Source organism: Epinephelus moara, chromosome 14 (assembly GCF_006386435.1).
Source record: "Epinephelus moara isolate mb chromosome 14, YSFRI_EMoa_1.0, whole genome shotgun sequence".
Classification (NCBI taxonomy): domain Eukaryota; kingdom Metazoa; phylum Chordata; class Actinopteri; order Perciformes; family Serranidae; genus Epinephelus; species Epinephelus moara.
The window spans coordinates 7,210,765-7,232,118 of NC_065519.1; the positions used below are offsets into that span (position 1 = coordinate 7,210,765).

General features: G+C 41.0%; 1 protein-coding gene across 2 annotated transcripts; it reads right to left on the minus strand.

The window, feature by feature from the left end:
• Positions 1-3,526: 3,526 nt before the first annotated feature.
• Positions 3,527-20,432, minus strand: psen1 (presenilin 1). Of its 2 annotated transcripts, none has more exons than XM_050062050.1 (11): positions 20,306-20,432; positions 18,677-18,762; positions 15,302-15,639; positions 14,807-14,948; positions 12,128-12,195; positions 11,784-12,004; positions 9,284-9,382; positions 7,998-8,090; positions 7,709-7,882; positions 5,738-5,856; positions 3,527-5,527 (listed from the first exon to the last, which is right to left on the minus strand). In XM_050062050.1, the coding sequence occupies exons 2-11, from the start codon at positions 18,710-18,712 to the stop codon at positions 5,372-5,374; spliced, it is 1,446 nt and encodes a 481-aa protein (XP_049918007.1). In that variant the 5' UTR covers positions 18,713-18,762; positions 20,306-20,432; the 3' UTR covers positions 3,527-5,371. The 2 variants fall into 2 exon arrangements, with proteins under 2 accessions (XP_049918007.1, XP_049918008.1); XM_050062051.1 differs by having other exon boundaries at positions 20,310-20,426.
• Between the last annotated feature and the right edge of the window lie 922 nt (positions 20,433-21,354).

Below are 21,354 nucleotides of genomic sequence, written 5' to 3' on the forward strand. Positions count from 1 at the left end.
TCATGCTGTTCATGAGTTTCTGCATCGGTGGTGATGATCCAATAATATAACACAATCATTTAACACTAGCAGGCTCCACTCAGCTGCCAATGAGATTTTTACTTTTGATACCAACCTAATTTACAACTAATATTTATGTCCATACTCCAGAACTCTGAAGCAGGCAGGGAAGATTGTGGCCGACCCCTCCGACCCTGGGCACATGAGCTTTGAAACACTCCCCTCTAGTAGGAGGCTGCGGTCCGTCACGACCAAAGCCACAAACACAAAAACACTTCCTTCCCAACTGCAGTGGCCCCCCAAGTTTTGCATTTCTGTTCCAAGGGCTTAGTCATTCATGTCAATAACAAAGTCCCTCCCTGATAAAAAATCCTTTTAAAAAACTGATGGGCTAGCCTAAACATTTACTTTTAAGATGTCACAAGAAAGAAACCATCATGATACATATTAAGTGAGTGTTTCCATCCCCTTAGTTTATCTATGGGACTTTAGATGGGATGAGCCTTTCAACTCTCTGGGGAGAAACAAGTACATGATGTATCTGCCTGCCTTCCATGCATCTGATCCCAGAGGCCCACTGTGTCATAACCTACCTATACTTAAAAGGATCTAAATACTTCTTCCACTGAATGAGAAATAGTTAGGATGGACATGTGTGTACTACCTCTGCATTTTCTACGTCTTGGGTGTTATATTCATGATCAGCATCTTGTCATACTACCTAAGGTTTACAGCATTTAGTTGACCACATAGTTTGTAAAAACTCTGTTGCAGCGTCCTCCTCCATGCTCTCTAAACGCCACTTTAGACGCCCTGTGGATGCAGACATAAGTGTTATCTTTCATGTTTTTTGGCTTGCTTTACTCACGGTTGCGGTGACATGCTTGGCTCTTCAAGCTGGCTTCAGGTCCAGTGACTCATGCAGTTAATCAAAATAAATGAATGTTGCGCCAACACACGTTCAACAAAGGAAAAAATGATTTAACAACAATCCAAAAGAGGCAAACTCAAATAAAATGATACACAAAGTTAAATTATCTGGAGGTTTAACAGCTGAGAACTGTCTTTTGTCCGTGTCTTCCAGCTTCAAACTGCACACACCTGTCTCTATTGATTGGCTGAAGCAGTTGGGGGGAGGGAGTTGTAGTCCTGTAGTTTTCTGTGGCCGACAGAGGCCATCACTGAGTGGCAGTATTCCTTTACTGTTCACACAAAACAAAACGGTCGGTCCTCTTCAGTGGAATATGACATAAGGTTCTATAGTGGCCCAGAATAGACAAACCAAACACAGGCTCTAGGTAAGGCCATTTGTGTTTTCCTGTTTTTGCATCAGCCACCATAGTGCTCCTACATGTTCAGCATACAGGACAGGTTTCAGTTCAATCTGCTGGATGCCACTAAATCCTACACACTAAAACAGGGATACTCAACTTGCTTTGCCCGGGGGCCACTTCTGCAAAATGACAGGAGGCTAGGGGCCAGTCACATCAGTCCAACACAGGTCAGATGAACACAGGGGCGTTTCTAAGAATTGAGGACATTCAGGGCATTGAACAGACCTGTCGGAGGCTCAGGGGATCCTCTCTTGGCACTTTTTGATAAACAAGCTCAGTGTGAATCAATTTATTTGCATTGTGATTTAAAAAATAGTTGGGGGGCCTCCCAGCTGCCGTAAGATGAGTATCACTGCACAAGCTGGTTACAGTTAAATGATATTTCATTTATGTGTGTAATAACAGCGAGCTGTTGAGAGTTACTGTGTGGACACTTGCCAAAGAAACCATCAGCGTGTCACAGTCAGCCATGTTTTTTTGTTTCTGTTTGGCGTCGTGCAGCTGCAACGCTTTGAAGTCATAAGTTGGAAACTTCTAAAGGGAAATTCCAAAATCCAGCTTTGCATGAAACGCAGCATAGAACCACCTCAGATAACCTTGACTGCATCACAATACATCCTCAGGGTTATTTTTCAGACTTCATAAAACTCCCTTGGGAACTGCAAAGATGTAATACAACTGATTTACTTTGAAGCCTAAAAATCAGTGGAGTGCTTCTTTAGATTTGTTCATGTAGAAGATTCTTTGTCTTTTAGCCGTTTGTGTTCTGTTGATTTGTCTAAAACAAATCAGATAAACTGGAAATTTATTAATGTGCAGCCTGTACACTGAATAAAAAAAATGTTTGAACATCTCATCAGCTGTGTACGTCATATGTCCACTGCCTGGCACCTTTTCCTGAAATTGGTCGAATCTCAATAGCGATGGCTAAACTTGAGTCTCCTCAGTGAGGCTAGCTATTGATTACAAATCCAAAAAAGAAAGCGTCAGAATTTTACAGTGAGTGGACAGTATAATTTTGCTTTCACCATTAGAGCTGCAATGTTTAAGTTTCAAATAATCATAAACAGCTGCACTGTAGAGTAGCTACTTTGTTCTAAAAACAAATTAACGCAGACTTTCCCGACTAGTGGGTCACACTCCAAAACAGGGCCGTGGGTCCACTCTGAATGGGCCGCAAGTGACTTACAAACGTGTCAAGTTTGTAAAAAACGCACTTTATTTTTAAGCACAGTAAGTTTGCAACACAGAGCTTTTATTTTGAAGTACTGTGTCCTGCTATAAAGTGAGTTACTAATGGACAGCAGAGACAGCAAACTACCCTGACGACATGGCCAAACACAAGTATGACACTGAATGTGTTACACTGTGTGGACCTCAAACTAATGATGTAGGTGAAATTTGGACCCTGTGGCTGCACCAGTTGGAACCACTGTTTAACTGACTGCTCATTTGGACTGGTTATAGGCTAATTTAGATTAAACAGGCTGTGTTGCCATCACTATAAAGGCACAAATATGTATTGCAGCTCCAGGCAGATTTTTAAAAACATTTTTTTGGGCCACAAATGGCTCTTTTGATAGCATTGGTTGCCAACCCCTGGTATATACAGTATATGTGGGGACTATTTTTAAACATTTTGACGCAAAGATTGAAACATTTATTGAGAACAATTCGTTGGGGTGCCCTTGTAGCTCACCTGGTGGAGTGTGCACCCCATGAACTAAAGGCTGAGTCCGTCCTTGGCAGCGGCTTGGGTACGATTACTCCCCCTGACCCTTCGCTGTATGTTGTTCCCTCTTTCTCCCCTCTCTTAACTGTCTGTCTTGCAATAAAACATCCCCAAAATAATCTAAAAAAATAAAAAATAAAATACATTTGTGGATTAGTGTCAGTGTGCGAGCGTTACCGTGATTTCCAGTAGCCTTAAACCTACATGTGATGTACACACAGTATGTACAAACTGTGCTCTCCTTGTACTGGACACACCCATAGCGGCTCACAGTTTAAAGAGTGAAGAGAGCAAAAACAAAAACACCAGCACAGTCACCACTTGGCATCGAAGAAAAAGCCAAAAAATAAACCCTGACTATGACTTCACAGATTACCACTTTAAATGCTGTAAATACGTCCACACGTGCTGAGAGAAATAAAAATTAGAGACTAGAGAAGCTGTGCATAACAAACACGAGTATTTTTAGTTTCATTATTTATTAAAAAACAAAATCTGAATTGAATAACCTTGCATAACACACATATGCATGTGAAGGACAGAAAAAAGAGCCAGTCACCCAACATATTCCCTAAAACCAAAAAAAAAAAAATAGGAAAAGTTTCAGAACAAATATCACTGTATTGTTCCCTCTTGGTTTCTTTTCTGCAAGCATGAAACTCGAGTGCAACAAACAAAGAGCAATCAGTGCAGCTCGTCCTTCTCTGTCAATCTGAGAAGCAACAGAGTTTGGGTTCATACACATCTCAATATATCATACAAGACCTCATTTTCATTATGTTTTAGCTCGATTTTAACTTTTTGGTTTGTCTTTAATTTGATTAAAACAGTCATTTAAGCATATGACGCTGGACAACTGGAGATTATGTTTTCCAAAAATGTTCACAAAGGTTTTTTTTATTTTTACCTCGAAATACGCACAGAATTTCTGTCATTCCTGATCTGTGTAGGAACCCCGTTAATGTTTACCGTTGTGTTTCAAAAAGTACAAAGTTTCTCTTCTGCATATCTTGAAAAACAAAAACACAAATGTATCTGTGTATAGTAGTGTCTGATGTAGCATAGTTCCAGACAGCACCAGGCGAGCGTCGTGAGGGCAGCTATAGCCTAAAGGTTCAGAGTTTGTGACCAGATGATCACAGGTTACAATCCCTGGACAGGTTGGAAAAAAAAATAAAAAAACAAAAGGGAATTAAATCTCAGTCAGGAAGAATGAAACGCACATTTCTGTCCCACAATAACAACGACGACTACTACTGAAATGCCCTTGAGCAAGGCACTGAACCTCCGATTGCTCCGGCAGAGCCGCTCAGTGACCGACAGTACAAGACTGACATGGCAGGCAAGTCTCAGGTGTGAGTGTGTCAGTGTGTGCGAGCTTTCCTCCGTCTGTGGGCCGTGACTTCAAATGTGATTCTAAAATTCAGGGCAGGAAACACGAGTGAGTGCCACAATTATACGCTTATATCTTAATTCCAGAGACGAGGAATTCTTCCACTTTTTCCCGTGAGAAAGATTCACATGCTCAAACTGTGTAAATCTTTCAGGGGGTGAGCTTTGATTTTTTTTTTTGTGTGTCTCGAGTGGGGAAACAAAATCATTCTTGACAGCGGTGAGGAAAGCACGTCTGGTGACTGACAGCTCGTACACAATCAAACTACACATTTACCAATCTATTATCAATATCATCAGAGTGTCTGTTACTTGGATGAAGGCTTTTTTAATCTTGGGTTCAGTCTGCGGGGGGGGCGGTGGTGGCTCAGGGGTTGTAAAAATGAAGATGTTTGAGAAAAGTCTTTGAAGGGAGATTTAATGAAACCAACTCCCTTGGCTCAACAGCTACCGGCGAGGTGTCCCTGAGCAAGGCACCTACTGTGGAGGACTGTACTGGGGAAGCTCCCAGGTATGAATGTGTGTGGATGTGAAGCAGGGGCGCTGCTGAGAAGAAGAGCTCTTGCAAAGCTTCCCTGGATAAATTAAAATATTCCCACTAACTTCTCTTAGTTTGGATTGAGCCTGAGACCGGTGAGCGGCGATTTGAAGATGAGGTCCCAAGTCGAGTGAGAAATGTCACTTGGTTTGAAACTAAAATATTTAAAGAAGAGTGGGGAATACCCTCCCTTGGCGCCGGAAAGAAAGGCAGAACAAAAACAACTTGTGTCCCGTCATCATGAGTTCTTATGAGGGGACATGGGGGCGGGAGGGGCCCCTGCATCGCCCTTTTGTTCCCACGGCTGTGAGGGGACCGCTCTCGTGTTGTTGGCCAGAGGGCTATGTGGGTGAGGGTTATCAGGGCAGCGTCCTGCTAAATGTAGAACTGGTGTAGCGCCAGCCTGTCCATGAAGGGCTGCACCAAGTTGTCCGTGGCGAAGTAGAAGACCAGGCCGAAAAAAATGGAGATGGGCAGAGCCGGGAGGGCTTTCTTGAAGATGGCGAGGAGGAGCAGGGTCAGACACAGGCCCTATGGGGGCAAAGAGAAAATAAAACACGGAGGAAATAGCACATGGAGACACTGTGTACCAAACAAAATCAGCTCTGAAAGGAAGAGAAACTGCCTCTTATACAATCAAGTGGTTCAAGTAAAGTGGGGTTAGATATTGTGCTGAGAGAAACAGATGAGGTTTGCGGCGACTCAGGCTTGACACCAAAATAAGCAGTTGTGGTCACTCACAATGAGGATGGCTACGAAGCAGGCGAGCGTGGTGTTCCAGTCGCCGCTGGCTGTGGCCGAGGCCTTTCCCACCAGCATGCTGTAGAATATGAAGTCTCCAAGTCCCAGCTTGACGCCCCCTGAGAACACAGGAGGACAGCACGTTCAGGGTGGAGTCAATTCAAACATGAGATTCGCCTCAGCCCCACGCCCTCCAACCCCCAGAGAAATTATTTCTCAACTGTAATTACCGTACAAACAAGAGCACCGACCCCATATTTACCCAACGCTTTAACTTTACAGAGCGGGGCCCCCGAATGGTGCGGACATGAAACCTAGCAATTGACATGAATAATCGCTTCCTAATCTGCTCCGACTAAAAACAGTCTGCAGCCAAACATCTAAGTCACTTTCACATACGCACTAATTTCACAGAAAAGGGAACACATAAAACATTCCCAAAATGTTTTATGTGCTCGGAGAAGAGGGAACTGAAAGATGATGATTACACACTGAGAGAATTCACGAGTTTGGATTACAGAGTTCGGCTTCGTATTAGGCCTGGGAGGTAAATCTAAAATGATGATACTGTGGTGTTACCCTTGTGTTTGATGGTGAAACAATACATGACACTGGAGACAATGCAGGATTTCTATTGTATAAACACACATATGAAAGGGCTGTATAGGAAAGAAACACATTAGCTTTTATTTAGATGAGTAAAAATTGATGAGTTCATTGACTGAAAATGAATTTCGAATATTTTTATCATCAAATAATTGTTTGAAATTTTTTTAAGAATAAAAAGCCAAGAAAGGAAAGCAGAGGAGATATCAGCACACCAATGCAACTGGGCTGGACAGCCACGAAAAAGTTTTATAGGCTGAGATTAATGCACAAAAAATGTCAATTTATTTAGGATACCCATGCACAAGAAAAAAAAGTAAATAAAAAATAAATGTTAGAATGGTATCAATTGAATTGTAACTCGGGAACCAAAAAGAACGTGACTGTTTGTGTTGTGGCCGGCAGCTATTTTATTTTATTTTTGTTTATTTTGTTGTTGTTGTTTTAATTTAAGTGCTTTGTAAATTGATTTTTTGGGATAAAGGGGCAGATTAAATAAGATTATTCTTCTTTCTGCTCCCTTTCATTCAGATTTGGGAATGTTGTGTTTATATTGTATTGTTTTTTTTCTTTTTTTCAATGAATGAAATAAAAATAAATAAAAAAAAACAAGAGGAAAACTGTTCAAATGCAAAAAGTAATAAAAAAGAGTGAATAAAAACAGCAGCAAAAGTTTCAGTCCTTGACTTTCATCAGTGCTTTTTTAAATTATTTTTTGCACTTTTTCATTGCTTTTTAAAAAAAATATTTTTTTGCACTTTTTAAGTGATTTTTATTATATATATTTTTATATTATTTCTTGCACTTTGAGCACCTTTCTTTCTGTGCATGGATAAATACATTTGATTTTATTTAAATTAACTGAAATAGTTGATGTCCTAAATGTGGCCCACAAGCAAGTCAAATTAAATTAATTTCCCTTTTTTATGCTATAAAACCTTTAAGCATGTTTTTGTTCATCTACTTTAGATAACACTTTATCAATATGTGAAACAAAATGGTTATATTACTAAGTAAAAATAAAAATCCTTCATGCAGTGAGAGGCCTTGTTCTGTACCAAGCTATACAAGTCATAAAATGGACAGTATGTAGTACTGAAATAAAGCTTTCATTATCCATCACTCAGTCAAAGTGTTGTAAGAGAGACATGATGTCTTTTAAAGAGCTGACTGAACTCCAGCTTAATGGAAGGCCTGATCATTAAATTATTAAATAAATCAAAGACATCAGATGCCTCTTCATCTGTCAAACTTTAAAATATCAAAGCAGTTTGGTTTCTGCAGACACTGAAGCTTCACTAAAAACAATAACCTCTTGATAAATTATAAAAAATAAAGTTTAAATATTTGTCTCTCTGCACTCACTCTCCTCATCGTCGTCGTCAACAGGAGGACGAGCGGAGGGCATCTGCTGGATCTCCCGTCTGGTCTGGTCGGTGGACTGGAGCGGCCCCAGCTGGTGCTCCTGCTGGCTGACCCAGGAGGTGGTGAAGCCTCCGTCGTCCTGTGACGGACTGGACGGAGCCGGGGACGTCACGGCTGCAGACAAGTGAAACCAGTTAAACTAAACAACACTGTCTGAAAGGTAACCAATCCAGCACCAGATTAAACATCCCTCTATCAGTCTGACCGAACACTTTGACATCCGGCTCACCTTCTGGAGCCTCTTGTTGAGGTGACGCCGCTTCTGTCGAGTTCCTTTTTGGCCCATCAGTGTCGGCCATGTTGACAAGCCACACCATCGTAGCTGTGGAAGAAGCCAGAGAAGAAGTCAGAGAGTCAAAATACTGAAGGTGTTGATGTTTGTGTGACAGGCAGAATCCAAACTAACTAAATAAAAAAGGCAATTTTCAGAAAAAAAAGTGTGCCTGCTTCCACTGATATTTAACTGACAATTCAACTTCTTTCAGTGCTTCTGTTTCAACCGCCACTTCAACCCATCCTAGTTCTTCAACTTCATTTTTCCAAGTTCAAACATTTGAAAAAGCTTAAATGTCTTAAAATGAAGCTTCTGATGTGTACTTTTGTGCAGTCATCTTTTAGTTGAAACACTGAACGAAGCTGAAGTGGCAGTTCAATGTAAGCAACAAAAGTGAAGGGGAGAGAGCTGAAGTGAAAGTGCTGAAAAAAGTTTACATTTCAGGTGATGTGTGAGCACTGAAAGGAGAGGAATGTCATTACAAGTGAATGTGCTGAAAGAAGATGAAGTGGCAGTTGAAAAGTAGGTGCTGAAAGAGGTTGAAGAGTCACTAAGTGGCAATGGTTCAAGCAGCTGAAGTGAAAGCTCAGAGCATTTGAGGTGTCTGAAAGAGGTCGAAGGGTCAGTTAAGGTCTCCCCACTGAAAGCAGTTTAAGTGATAGTTGTGTCAGCTGAGGTGAATGTGCTAAAGAGTCAGTTAATGTAAAACTGCTGAAATAAGTTGAAGTCAAATAACTAACAAGTGATGCATTTTAAATGAAAGCACAGATTTCTGAAAGGATTTGTAGCATTATCTGATGTCTAACCACTTTTGAGTTGAAGTGTAAGCACTTTTTAGCACTCAGAGAAGTTGAAGTGGCAGTTTAATGGAAAGCTCTGAATACTTAAGTGACTGTTAAAGTGGAATTGCTGACGGGAGTTGAGACTGCGTTCGATCTGCCAAGCACTGAATGGGGCTGAAGTGTCATTTGAAGTCAAAATTGCTAACAGGCAATTAAGTCACTTGAACTGAAAAGGCTGAAAGAAGTGGAAGTGTCGGCTGAAGGGAAAGCACAAAAAGCAGTGGTTTAGGAAAGGAGTTAAAGCATCAGTTGTAGGAATGTAAGGACTTTTTAGCGCTGTCAGAAGTTGAAGTGGCAGTTCTAGTTTCTGTATGTCTTCTTTCTTTGGTGTTTCATTGCCCTTCCTCTGTTCATCACAACAAAATGTTAATGTGTCTATAATCGGTGTCAGTGTCTTACAGGAATAGATGAGAGCAGGAAAGATGGGCTCGTTCCTCTCCTGAGCTGTCTCCACCAGGATCCTCAGAGGCCCTTTGGGACAGAGCACCGCTAACAGATCTGTGAAAGAAGAAAGAGGCCACACAAGTGATGTTAGTCACCAAACAGAGCGCTCCGTGAGAGCAGAACAAAAACAGCACCCTGACATGACATCTGCAGCAACAACAGGCACAGACTTTACACGAGAAAGAGAGCAGGTGCACAGGTTTGATCACTCCAAAGAGAATATTAACAACCATAAATTTTCTCTTTCTTCTGTGAAGAGTTTACTTTCACATACGATGAAAAAAGGAAACTCAATTTCCAAGTTTTCAGGAATCACTCTGTGAGTCACTATGACCTCATGTCTATTTCCACTGCAGTTGCCAATTCAATATGTCTTCTTGGAAAAGAAACAAAAACATATCAGTGCCTCTCTGACTAGAAACACTTGGTAATCAAACACTGTTTGAATATATTGGAAAACCTTTTTCCCTGATGACCTGTGTGCACTATCTTTTGAATGAAACAAGCTGCTGATTGTGCTGCATTCACACACCATGGAAGCATCAAAACCTCTGCAAACCGGACACAATTTTTATTGTTATTTTTTGGTAAGTATATTATCTATCTACTACTTATTGGCAGGTAAGGACAAACATAAACATGCCTTTGTAATTAATACCTAATCTATACTATCTGAACCCATTTGTAATGTGTCAGGGGAAAAATCAAAGTATTCTGACAGGTTGAGCAACCACCTCTTGGACAGTGGTTCCCAACTGATGGGTCGCAGTCCAAAAGTGGGTCTTGGGTCCATTCTGAATGGACTGCAAGTGACTTTCACACATGGTAAGTTTTTAAAGTACGGTGGCTTTACGGTACAAGCTTTTATTTTGAAGTGTTGTGTACTGCTGTAGAGTGAGTGACTAACAACGAGCTACTTGACAGAGACAGAAAACTAACTTGATGACATGGCCAAAGTCTAGTATGACACTAAATATATGTGACTCTGTGGACCATGAACTAACGACTAAGGAGAATCTGGACCCTGTGGCCGGATCAGTTGGGAACCACTGATATAGAGGTCTTCACAGTTCAAAAATGCCAAATCTGAACTCTACTGGACCAAGAAAATTAGTTCTGAGATCTGATCAGATCTGACCTGACACGTTTCTGCCAGATATCTCATAGACCCGACCTGGTGCATGTCCAGAGGAGAGGGACCCGAGATACAGGTCTATTTTATGGACCAAACAAACATACTGTTCTTATCCATCTTACTGCATATAATTTTTATTAAAGTTCATTTTAGGAGGAGCTGGAAAGCATTGCTGGGGAGAGGGACATCTGGAATGCTTTTGTCGGCCTGCTGCCCCTGTGACCTGACTTTGGATAAGTGGTTGAAAATGGATGGAAGGGTGATGGATAGATGTCTATTTTTATTTTATTTTATTCTCTTGTCACTTCTTGTTGTTGTGATGTGAGCTGCTGTAACACCATAATTTCCCCGGGTCACTGTCCATCTTTCGTCCCCTGGCGCTGCTGCTCAACATTTTTTTCCATTTTACTTTCACTCATGTAATCTGATCCTAAATCGGCCTAATCATCGCACAGGTTCCACACAGAACACTTATGCATTTCCCTCATGATCAGCGCTGATTATGGGTCTTTCTGGGTCCACTTGGCTATTACACATAATGACAAACAGACCCAGGACCAGCGGTAATAGAACTGGACCCAACTGACCATAATAAAACATAGAACCAACAACTCTCTGTACTTCTGTTCTGATTTCCAGCTTTTAAGGTTAATTTTGTGGCTGAATATAATTTGTAGCTTCTTAAAATATGAATGAGGATATTTTGAAACAGGTGACGAGCTTTACGTTTTAACACCAGCCACCAGCAATTTGACCAGCTGAGTTGCAGGTGACACCATCAGCCAGCCTGAGTCAGCCAGCCAGTTCACACTGCTGCAACTTCTCTCTGCAACGTTCTAAAGCTTTTTGTTTCGTCTCGTCGCAAATCATTGGTCTGAACTGGGCTTTAGGGATGAGGTAGACCGGTGAAGAACTGTAACCATCAACCATCAAGTTCAGTTTTTTTCTCCCCCAGACTTCCTCTTCTCATAGATTTATCTTTCAACCCACATTTCCTCAAAGTATTTGCATTTTAGGTCTTGAGACACATCCTTCCTTTTCTCACCAGTGATGGCACTTGTTTCATACATAAAGCTGGAAAGAAAAAGAAGTCCTCTTAACAAATAAGACTGAGTATTTGTGTTAAAAGCTTCAGCCTGTTGTTCTACATGTTTTTAAGTTTGGCTTTGGTTCCAAATCCATTCCTTCCCCAGAGTTAGATTACACATTTTTAATTTTTCCTCAAGCACTGAACGAAACCAGAGGACTGAACACTGGTGCACAAATAGTTGCTTTTTCTTCCTTAGAAGTACACAGAGCAGGAGAGAGGGGAGGATTTACCGTAGACAGATATAACTGCTAATATGAGCCAGGCGGTCCACTCTGGCAGGTACTTGATGAAAACCAGGGCCATGAGGGCGCTGATCATGATGAGGTAGGCCTGCTGGAGCCGTAGCGGTCCCTTCCAGTGAATACACATCATGCCCACCACTCCGAAGTTCCAGATTATTATCGCCAGGGTGAAGTAGTCCATGGCCACGTTGTAGGTCTTGAAAACCTCTCTGTTAGACAGAGCGGAGACATGACAGAACAACTCCATTCATCATCGTAAAGACTTCGACTACCTGACATTTATGAGAATGTGTGGGAACTTTGGAAAATGAGATAAAATACTGAGGGCTTACTTGAGGTAGATATAGGAGAAGAAGAACAGCAGGAGGAGGGAGGAGAGGAAGAGCCAGCCTTGGATCACCTGTGAAGGCAAAAATCAGAGTCATGGTATTTAATATTTCCACAGAGCAGTGCTTGCAGGTGCTTGTTACTTGTGCTTGTTTTAAAGTACCTGGACAACCAGGCTGGGTGTGGTGATAACAGAGGGCAAATACAAGGAGCACCAGAGAGTTTGGACAAAGTGAAATGCCATTATGTGCTCAGCCCCACCTGTCTGGAGTTCAACCAGTCTGAGATTAACATCATTGAATAGTCAGAGCCAAACTGTCTTTAGTTAAATATATAGGTAATTATGGCTGATTTCACTTATTATCCCTGATTAACCATTTTATATTCTGAGCAAGATAATCCACAGACCTTGATGTTAGCAGTTTCATGTAGGAACTATTTTCTTTCAACCGAACTACACCCACCAACCACATCACAAGGACGCGTGCATCTACTGCTAGCTCACGTAGCACAACTGAGCTAGCTAATGTTAGCTTAGCCAAGGAGGATGCCACTTATGTTCACATCTGGTGCTGTTACGAGTACAAGACACTCGCTCATGAGTAGATGCACACTTGCTTCTGGGTGGTAAATACACACATGAGCCAAAACATTAAAACCATTGCAGTTGAAGTGAAAAACATTAATCATTTTGTTACAGTGCAATGTCCTTTTGAGGGACCTTGGGCCCTGGCATTCATGTCGACGCCACTTGACACACACCACCCACTCAAACATATTAGAGACCAAATACACCCCTCTATTGGCAACCGCACTCTCTGATGGAAGTGCGCCCCAGGCAGGACAGTACACCATGCCACACCACAAAAAGTGCTCAGGGATGTGACAAAGAGCTCAAGGTGTCAACCTGGCATCCAAAATCCCCAGATCCTAATCCAATTGAACATCGATTGGGCATGCCGGTACCTTTCCTCACAACCCACAGGACTAAAAGGATTCGTCAACAATGCCTTGGTGCAAGACAACACAGGACACCCCCAGAGGTCCTGTTTCCATGCCTCGACAGGACAGATGCCCCATCATAGATCGGGCTTGGCTCTGACGTATCAGCACTGGTTTGTTCCACAGATGCTGGGGGGCCATCCACATGAATGCCAGGACCAATGGTTTCTCTGCAGAACATTGCATTGTAATGAAATGAGCGATGTTATTCACTTTACCTGTCAGTGGTTTTAATGTTTTGGCTTATTGGTGTAGCTCATACATTGAACTGCCCACAACAAGGCCTGTGGATTATCTTAAAGGCAGACATCTCTACAGCCATTATCTCCAACATTCGGCAACTCACACCAAAAGAATTTTGATTGATAAATAGCACTACAGGTCTACACTAATCTGTTAGTTAGTTGCAACTATTACACCTATCTATATATTCTTACAGACTCTTCTTAATGCCGACTTTTTTGTTACGTAAGAGGAAAAGCACAGAAGACAGTAACAACATCAGTAACAGATCTGTTACAGCTAAGTGTCAGAGTAAGCCATGACAGAGTGCCAACTTGACAGAACAGGAGAGAACAGGGGTGTTGGAACTGGCACACCTAGCTGGAATAAAGCAATTTTAATAGTAGGTACAGGTACGGGTAGGACTAGGTACGGTGAGTCAGAACATCTACTGGGAAAACAGTCTATTAGTACATGGAGACCTCCATCAGTCTAATGATTGTGAGGGAAACACCCTGGGTGTGTCTGAAATGACTTGTAATTTACTAGATAGTGCAATATAGTTTAGCTAAGTAGCTCTTAGCTTACAAGGGCACTTAAATACATTGCAGCCGTCTTCCCTGATATTAATAACGCGGGGCTGGGCCATAAAATAATCTTGATAGGGGATTGAGATAAAATCTAAGTTGATAACGCTGATAAGCTCTGGACATTTTCACTTCATATGAATAGATCTAACAGCCCGTCACACATCAGAAATAAACACAACAACAGCCAGTCAGGCTGCTGCCTCTCCTCTCTGCTTCTGCTGTGTGTCACTGCCTGTTTACAGGAAAACGTCTGAGCTCCACACACAGCGGAGGCAATAACTCAGACTTTAGGACATAGTTTACTTAAGTCCGCTACAACAATGCTTATTATCCATAAGTATAAGTACAACAAAAGGGAGACAGTATAATCAGTTTATCAACCCAACGCTGAACAAGCAGAACAAACTTAAACAAATGTGGCGTCTTCGGTCCGGACACTGCCTGCAGAAACTTGCTGCCTCCTCTCAATCTGCAGCCATTTGTTTGACAGCAACAGAGCTTGTTATATTATGGTATGGTCAGCTTAACTGTACGTCTAAGAATAAACTTTGTAGGATTGTTACACTGGCAAGCAAAATAGCTGCCAAGCCACAAGAGCCCTTGACCCAACTTTTTACAGACAGGACGAGGAAGAAAGTGAGGAGTGTCTTGGCAGATAGCTGCCATCCTCTCTTCAGACAGTTTGAGCTCTTGAGCTCCGGGAGGCGCTATAGAGTCCCTCTGGCAACTAAAAATGTATTCAAGAAGCCCTTCATCCCAAGTGCCATCAATATTATATATAACTATATAAACATAATTATTATATCCTTCATTACCAGATTTGCAGTGAACTTGACCACAGCATGTGTGATGTGAGGTTTAAGTGTTTACCTTGTAGCAGCGGTACTTGTATAACAGCACCAGCACCAAAGTCATGACGATGATCACAGTGATCATGATGGTGGCGTTCAGGATGGAGTGGAGAGCTCTCTGTCCTACTGTGTCTGTGTCTTCAGGGAATGGTGTGTAGATCCTGGAGGTGACATTAGGAAGGCACATCTCAGTCACAGAGGATAAAGAACAGAATATACAATAAAGAAAATACTGTGGTTTTTTATTACAGCTTTCTGCTATTTCCAGAGGTTTAAACTGGATATGAGATAAAGTTATTAAATGTTATGTTTAAGTGCCTTGAGTCAGATACAGAAAGCTGTAATGATCTAATGCAATTACAGTGCTGTCTTGATATTCAAACTATGTAGGTATAATATATGTTGCATTAACGCCACCTAGTGGCACGGTGGTCATATTGCATTTAATTCAAACACCACACCAAATGAGCTTTGGATCTACCACAGTCTGTCAGATAAGAGTCAGAACACTCACAATCTCTGCCCGTCATTCTGCGTGTAGAAGCTGACAGATTTTATGGTCGCCACAACGACCACCATGCAGAGGGTCACGGGAACGAACAGCATGATGACGTGCTTGGCCCCATATTTCAAGGTCAACTCTTCGTCCTCGTCCTCCTCTGTTTCCACCACACGTGGAGGCTGAGCGGCGGGAGGCTGCCCATTTTGCTCCGGTCCACTGCCACCACCTCCTCCACCATCGCCACCACCTCCTCCACCCTCGCCGCCACCTCCTCTGGATCGTGCTCTGGTCACTGCAGCCTCCTGTGGCTGCTGGGGGGGTTCAGAGGCCACATTGGTCTCCTGTTGGTCCTGAATGAGAGAAGAATCATTTTACATTTCTAAATATATTATGGGTTTTTAAGGTAGGTCAACTTTAATTCTATAATAACCCCAACACTGTATATGTGCACACAGGCATGAATACGATCAAAAGAACAACTCAAAACATGCTGACAGTAGACTGAGTGCAGCAGACACAACTCAGAGTCAACAAGAACATGACTGTTGATCAAATATTACATCTAGGCGTGGTCCAATACAGCCACATTAAGGGATAAAACATTTTGGGATGTCCTAATGGGCCAATGGTTAAAAACATATCGTAAAATACAGAGTACAAAGTAACTATGATGCTCAGTGCTTCAGCCTTTGTCACTTATTACGCCTCACTTCCTCCCAATGTTTCCTGTCACACCCTAATGTGAACCATCTCCTAAAAAGAACATCAGATAGGGCTGTACTGAATAATTTGAAGGTTCGTTAGTAATGCTGACATTTGAATTCTGACACAAGTCAACTTGTGAACGCTGTGCAGCCTTTTTTGCATGGCTGTTCATTCTATTTAAACCCAGTAGTTCTGCACAGCTGCAGACAGAGATCAGGCTACACTTGTGTAACTAGTATTTCATAATTTGTAGAATTAGATTTCAGTTGATTGGAGGATTGTTTCCGACTCATGCAATTCAAATATTTCCGAAACCTCAAGAGAGTTGTTACATCCAAAAATCAAAATGTATTGGACAAAGATAGATGTGATCTTTTCCAACACTCACAACATGTTTTTAATCGAACAAAATATTCTACTTCAATCCATATTTGTTGGCTTTTGGCCTTTCAAAAACAACATTTCACTGGGGTCAAAAAACAGTTTGCTCCCCCGTTTGCTGCACACAAATCGAAGCATGCACCTGTATTAATAGAACGGACTAGCAGCAATCAAACAGCACCATTAATTACACTCAATTATTGAGGAAAGTTGGTTTAATAAGAATAATACAAACTCACTTAATCCGATTAATCACTTAATTTAAATTGTTGATGTCATAATATATGATAAATGGTAACTGGGCTGCACCTGTATAGCGCTTTTCTGGTCTTAAGACCACTCAAAGCACTTTTACACTACATGTCACATTCACCCATTCACGCAAACATTCACAGGTTGATGGCCGAGGCTACTGTACATGGCACCACCTGCTACTCATTAACCATTTACACACACTCACACACTGATGGAGCAGCTACCGGGAGCAATTTGGGGTTTAGTATCTTGCCCAAGGATACTTCAACATGCTGACTTGACTAATCTTTTGATTAGTGGACGACCTGCTCTATGATGAAAGACGTTTGAAGCTTCATTCGAAAAACCTCAATAGAAGCTTCAAATGTTAAAAATTAATTTGACATTTGGTACAGCCTTAAAATGCCAGAAAAATAATCAATACTTTTTTGGGTGGGTGCCATTTAATGCTTTCCTTTGAGAGTCAACAATAAGGACATAACGGGAAATTGTAGGTGAGAGATCAGGAATGACGTGCAACAAAAGGTCCCCAGCCACCAAAATTGCAAAACCGCACACTGTGACTTGCAAAACAAGATCACTTCTTGTTTCTCTCATTTACACAAGTTTCACAATTCAAAACAAAAACCACACTTAATTTAGCAATCAACCTTTGTGAGGCGTGATGCTGCCGAAATTTATGCTCTGCATGTAAGCAGTACTTGGAGTGCTTGCTTTTATGACACATGCCCCAGAGTCAAAACAGAGACACAGTGGTTCATGGTTGGTCCCTTAAACCCTTAACTCAATCTTGTCGATAAATTCTATCTTTAGACCATGTGAGCTTGAGAAAATCTGACCTCAGATAAATAGTCCAAATTTAACTTTCTGTACAAGTTATGGATCAACATACAGTGCATGTCAACAAGAAATCCTATTATCAGATCAGATACTCTTAACTCGAGCGTTTCATTTGTTTTTATAGGCAAAATTGCCTAGAAACTGCTCAAACACTACAGCAAAGTGTTATCAGGCCATACATGTTTGCTGTTCAGACCTTAACTGGAACATTAACACCCACTAGACCAGTTTCTCCAAGGATAACAACGCTGCGCTCGTTCCCACTCCCCCAGCGGATCTGTCCCGTCAGGACAAAATAAAAAGACAAATCAAGGAGGCTATGTGAACTAAAACTGCCAGGCTGACAGGCGAGTCAAGACATGTGGCGGCCCAGACGTGAGGCAATCTCACCAGGTACACAGAAATGAAGACAGGAGGCATCTCTAGAGACTGTGCTGAGCAGTGAAAGCTGCCTCAGCTCTTTAACTGTACAAAATGACCTCACTGAGAGGTACACCACATTGTTTCTCAGTCCTGGGAATAAGGCCAACGCTGGTAGCAAGGACACAAGAGATTCGGACTTCTCTACTGTACCAGTTACTTTGCAGGGTTGTAATACTGTGCCAGTAAATCAAAATGTTTGTTAAAAACTTCCACTAGCCATACTGGCCTGACTGAGCTGTCTGACCTCATTGATTACATGGCTGACATCACTCTGACCATAATATGCCATTAAAGACATAAATTAAATGTTTTGTCGTCGAGCCAAAAACAGAGAAATGCTGTTGTAATGTAAATGAACAGCTGTTATGGGCTAAACAAGGCTTATGGTTGCTTGGTTGACCGTGAAAGTAGAGGGGACTTTGACTTCTTACCTGGGCCAGAGAGGCCACACCTTTATTTACTGTAATGCAGTCAGCAAAGTGCCACACTGGCATTTATGTTCCTAATTCAGAGGCTAACATTTTTCCTTATCAAGACATAATCATCCATGATCACCATTTACTGTATGAAAGGCCGGATGAAACCAGGGTAATAAGACACCTCCACACCGTGTGGCGTCACAACCTGACTGGGAAACTGACAACTCTTTCCTCACTGACTCACCAGGGAAACACTACGTTGCACTCAGCTAACACTGTGAGGTAATCATTACCCAATACATTAACACGGACAGAGATACAGACTGAGTGTTAGAGCTACTGCGACACATTCTTTTATACTGACCATATTGTTTTCAATATCCTCTGCATTGTTCGCCATGGTTGGCTCGGCAGACACTTGTCCTCACATGCAAACCAAATTCTTTTGCCCTGGTGACAGAGAACAGGAGACAATATTCAGTTTGTATCACACGAAATAAATGCAATAAAAGGTTAATCAGTGACAACACAAGGGTGTCGTAAGGTGTACAGAGTGTTGATCCCCAGGAGGTAAATTTGAGGTTTGAAAATGACTTGCAAGTGATTTAAAAAACCCACAAAATACAGAGAGGGTATCTAATTCTGGAGCTTATCATCGTAAAAGTGGTGTTGTTGTCACAAGAAATTACACTGATGTTAGATACAAAAAAGAGCAGAGGTCTAATTATAATAATCCACCATAACCTGTCAATCACACTGTCATCAATCTGTCTTCAGCAGTCACATAAAAGACAGGGTCATACACCTTAATTCCCTGATATGCTCTTATATTTTAAACATACAAGATTTAAGATCCCCCAAAAAGTACCCGTATGTACATTCAAAGAGTTGTGATCATTCCTCATGTCCATACTGCCTGCAAGGTGATTAATTTCAAGTGTGACAATCCACAGTCCTCATTCTGTGCAGATATGCATTTTAAAGACCACCCACCCAGCTGACATTATCAGGTTCCAACAGGGTATTTCCAAAAGTTATTTTCTGATATGAAATTTCCTCTTTGTGTTTTCGCCACACAGCGTTTCCTTGCTGAGCTGCAGCGGAGGGACGGGAACACGAGGTGGGAATTTTGTCCTAAAAAGACAATTGCTGCTGGAGACTAACATTAGCTTTGGCTGAACTTTAAAATACATGTTTGCACAGAACAAGAGCTGTGGGTCTTGTCTCCCACCTCTAGGAGGAGACCAATTCACAACCAGTATGAACAGGAGCTCTTTCAATGTACATGTACACTTGTAAGCAGTGGTGTAGTGGAGGTATACACAGGTATATCCACCTCTTTTTCTGGCTGTTCACAGTATACCCACCTACAAGCCAAAAAGCCACTGGAATACATAGAAGAGTACACACCCTTCCTCGTCTGTAACCCACCCATCTATCTAGTAGCACACAAACCGCATCAACTACCACTATACCACTGGTTGCAAGTAATAGCCTATATCTAAAATACTGACTTAAATATATCCAAATCTGCCCTTTAATAAATATGCAAGCACCTATGGTGATTATATGGTGCATAAAAAGACCCTTATGCATCATCCTGTTAACATTAAAATGACAAGCTCTGATCTAAAGTAAGATTTTTCACCATCACCTCCAGTAGGGATGTAACGTTCACGGTACTGATTAAACGCCGGGAAATAATTAATTATTACGTTACCTAGTGAACTGCTGACAGCTAAATAAGACTTCCTGCTAACGTTACTTGGTAATTACTTTAAAGCTAACAGGCCGTAACGTTAATTATCTGACTGTCTCCACTACTCATAGAGTTATTTCATCATTAGCGAGTGGCTAAAACGGCTAGTTAGCCAATAATGCCATAACGGCAAAGCAGGCAGCGGCCGCGCTGGGAGGCTCAAACGCTTCATAACTTACACAGCTCAAACAAAATATATTTCACGAAAAGCGGGTTTTAAATAATTAAACTCACCTACTGTGAACGACAGCTAATTTCCTTGGTTTTGTGTTCTGGTGTGTTCTCGAGTAGGTTTAAAACCCGGGCGCTTTCTCTTCTTTGTTGTTCCTGTCTCCACACTGAACATCCGGCCGCTGCTGTAAACTACTTCCTGTTCCCAACCTTTTTCTTTTTTTTTTCTTTTTCTTTTTAAATTCTCATTTTATTAATTATTTAACAAAATCCAAGACCAGCGTCAAATGAGAAAATAATAATAATAATAATAATAATAATAATAATAATAATAATAATAATAATAATAATAATAAAATCAAAAAGTTAAAAATGGTATAAAAAAAGTAAGATAACAATGTTTCATTGAAAATAAAATCAATTAATGAAAATAATAACATTTAAAATCAAAATTAAATTTTAAATAAAAGAGTGTAATACAGATTCACTATACAGAGGATAATATTGAACAAATACAAAAGAGCTCGGGGTATAATCACACTTGTCAAAAATATTATTAAACATATAGATACAAAGTGCCTTGATTGCTGTTTTTTGTTAGTTGAATTATAGTTTATTTAAACTATAAAATTAGTTAATTAAGCAGTGTCACATTTTGCTCAACATCCTCCAAGAATACTACACAAGATATATGTTTTAAATTGCTAAACTCACATTTATCTATTTTTACTTTTTTGGCAAAATCGTTGTCATTTTTTTTAAAAACAAAAACATGCCTTCATTTTTTGGGGCGTTTTAAGAAACCAGACTCCACATTCCCCTATAATAATTTGAGGTCTTTGAAGATATGATCAATGACAAATCCACAAGGTTCTTGCCAGAATTTCTTGAGGTGAGAACAATGCAAAAATATGCACAAAACGGTTTCAGTCATCACAGAAAGAGCAGTTTATGTTTATGTTTCCTTTTATATACATGTATTTCTGCATGACCAGCAGGGTAATGTTTGTGAATAATGTTGAATAACACTAACCTTACTTTATTCGTAATTAGTATTTATGAGGAAGCATCGCAGACTGTATAAATCCAATCATCAAATATGGATATAGGCT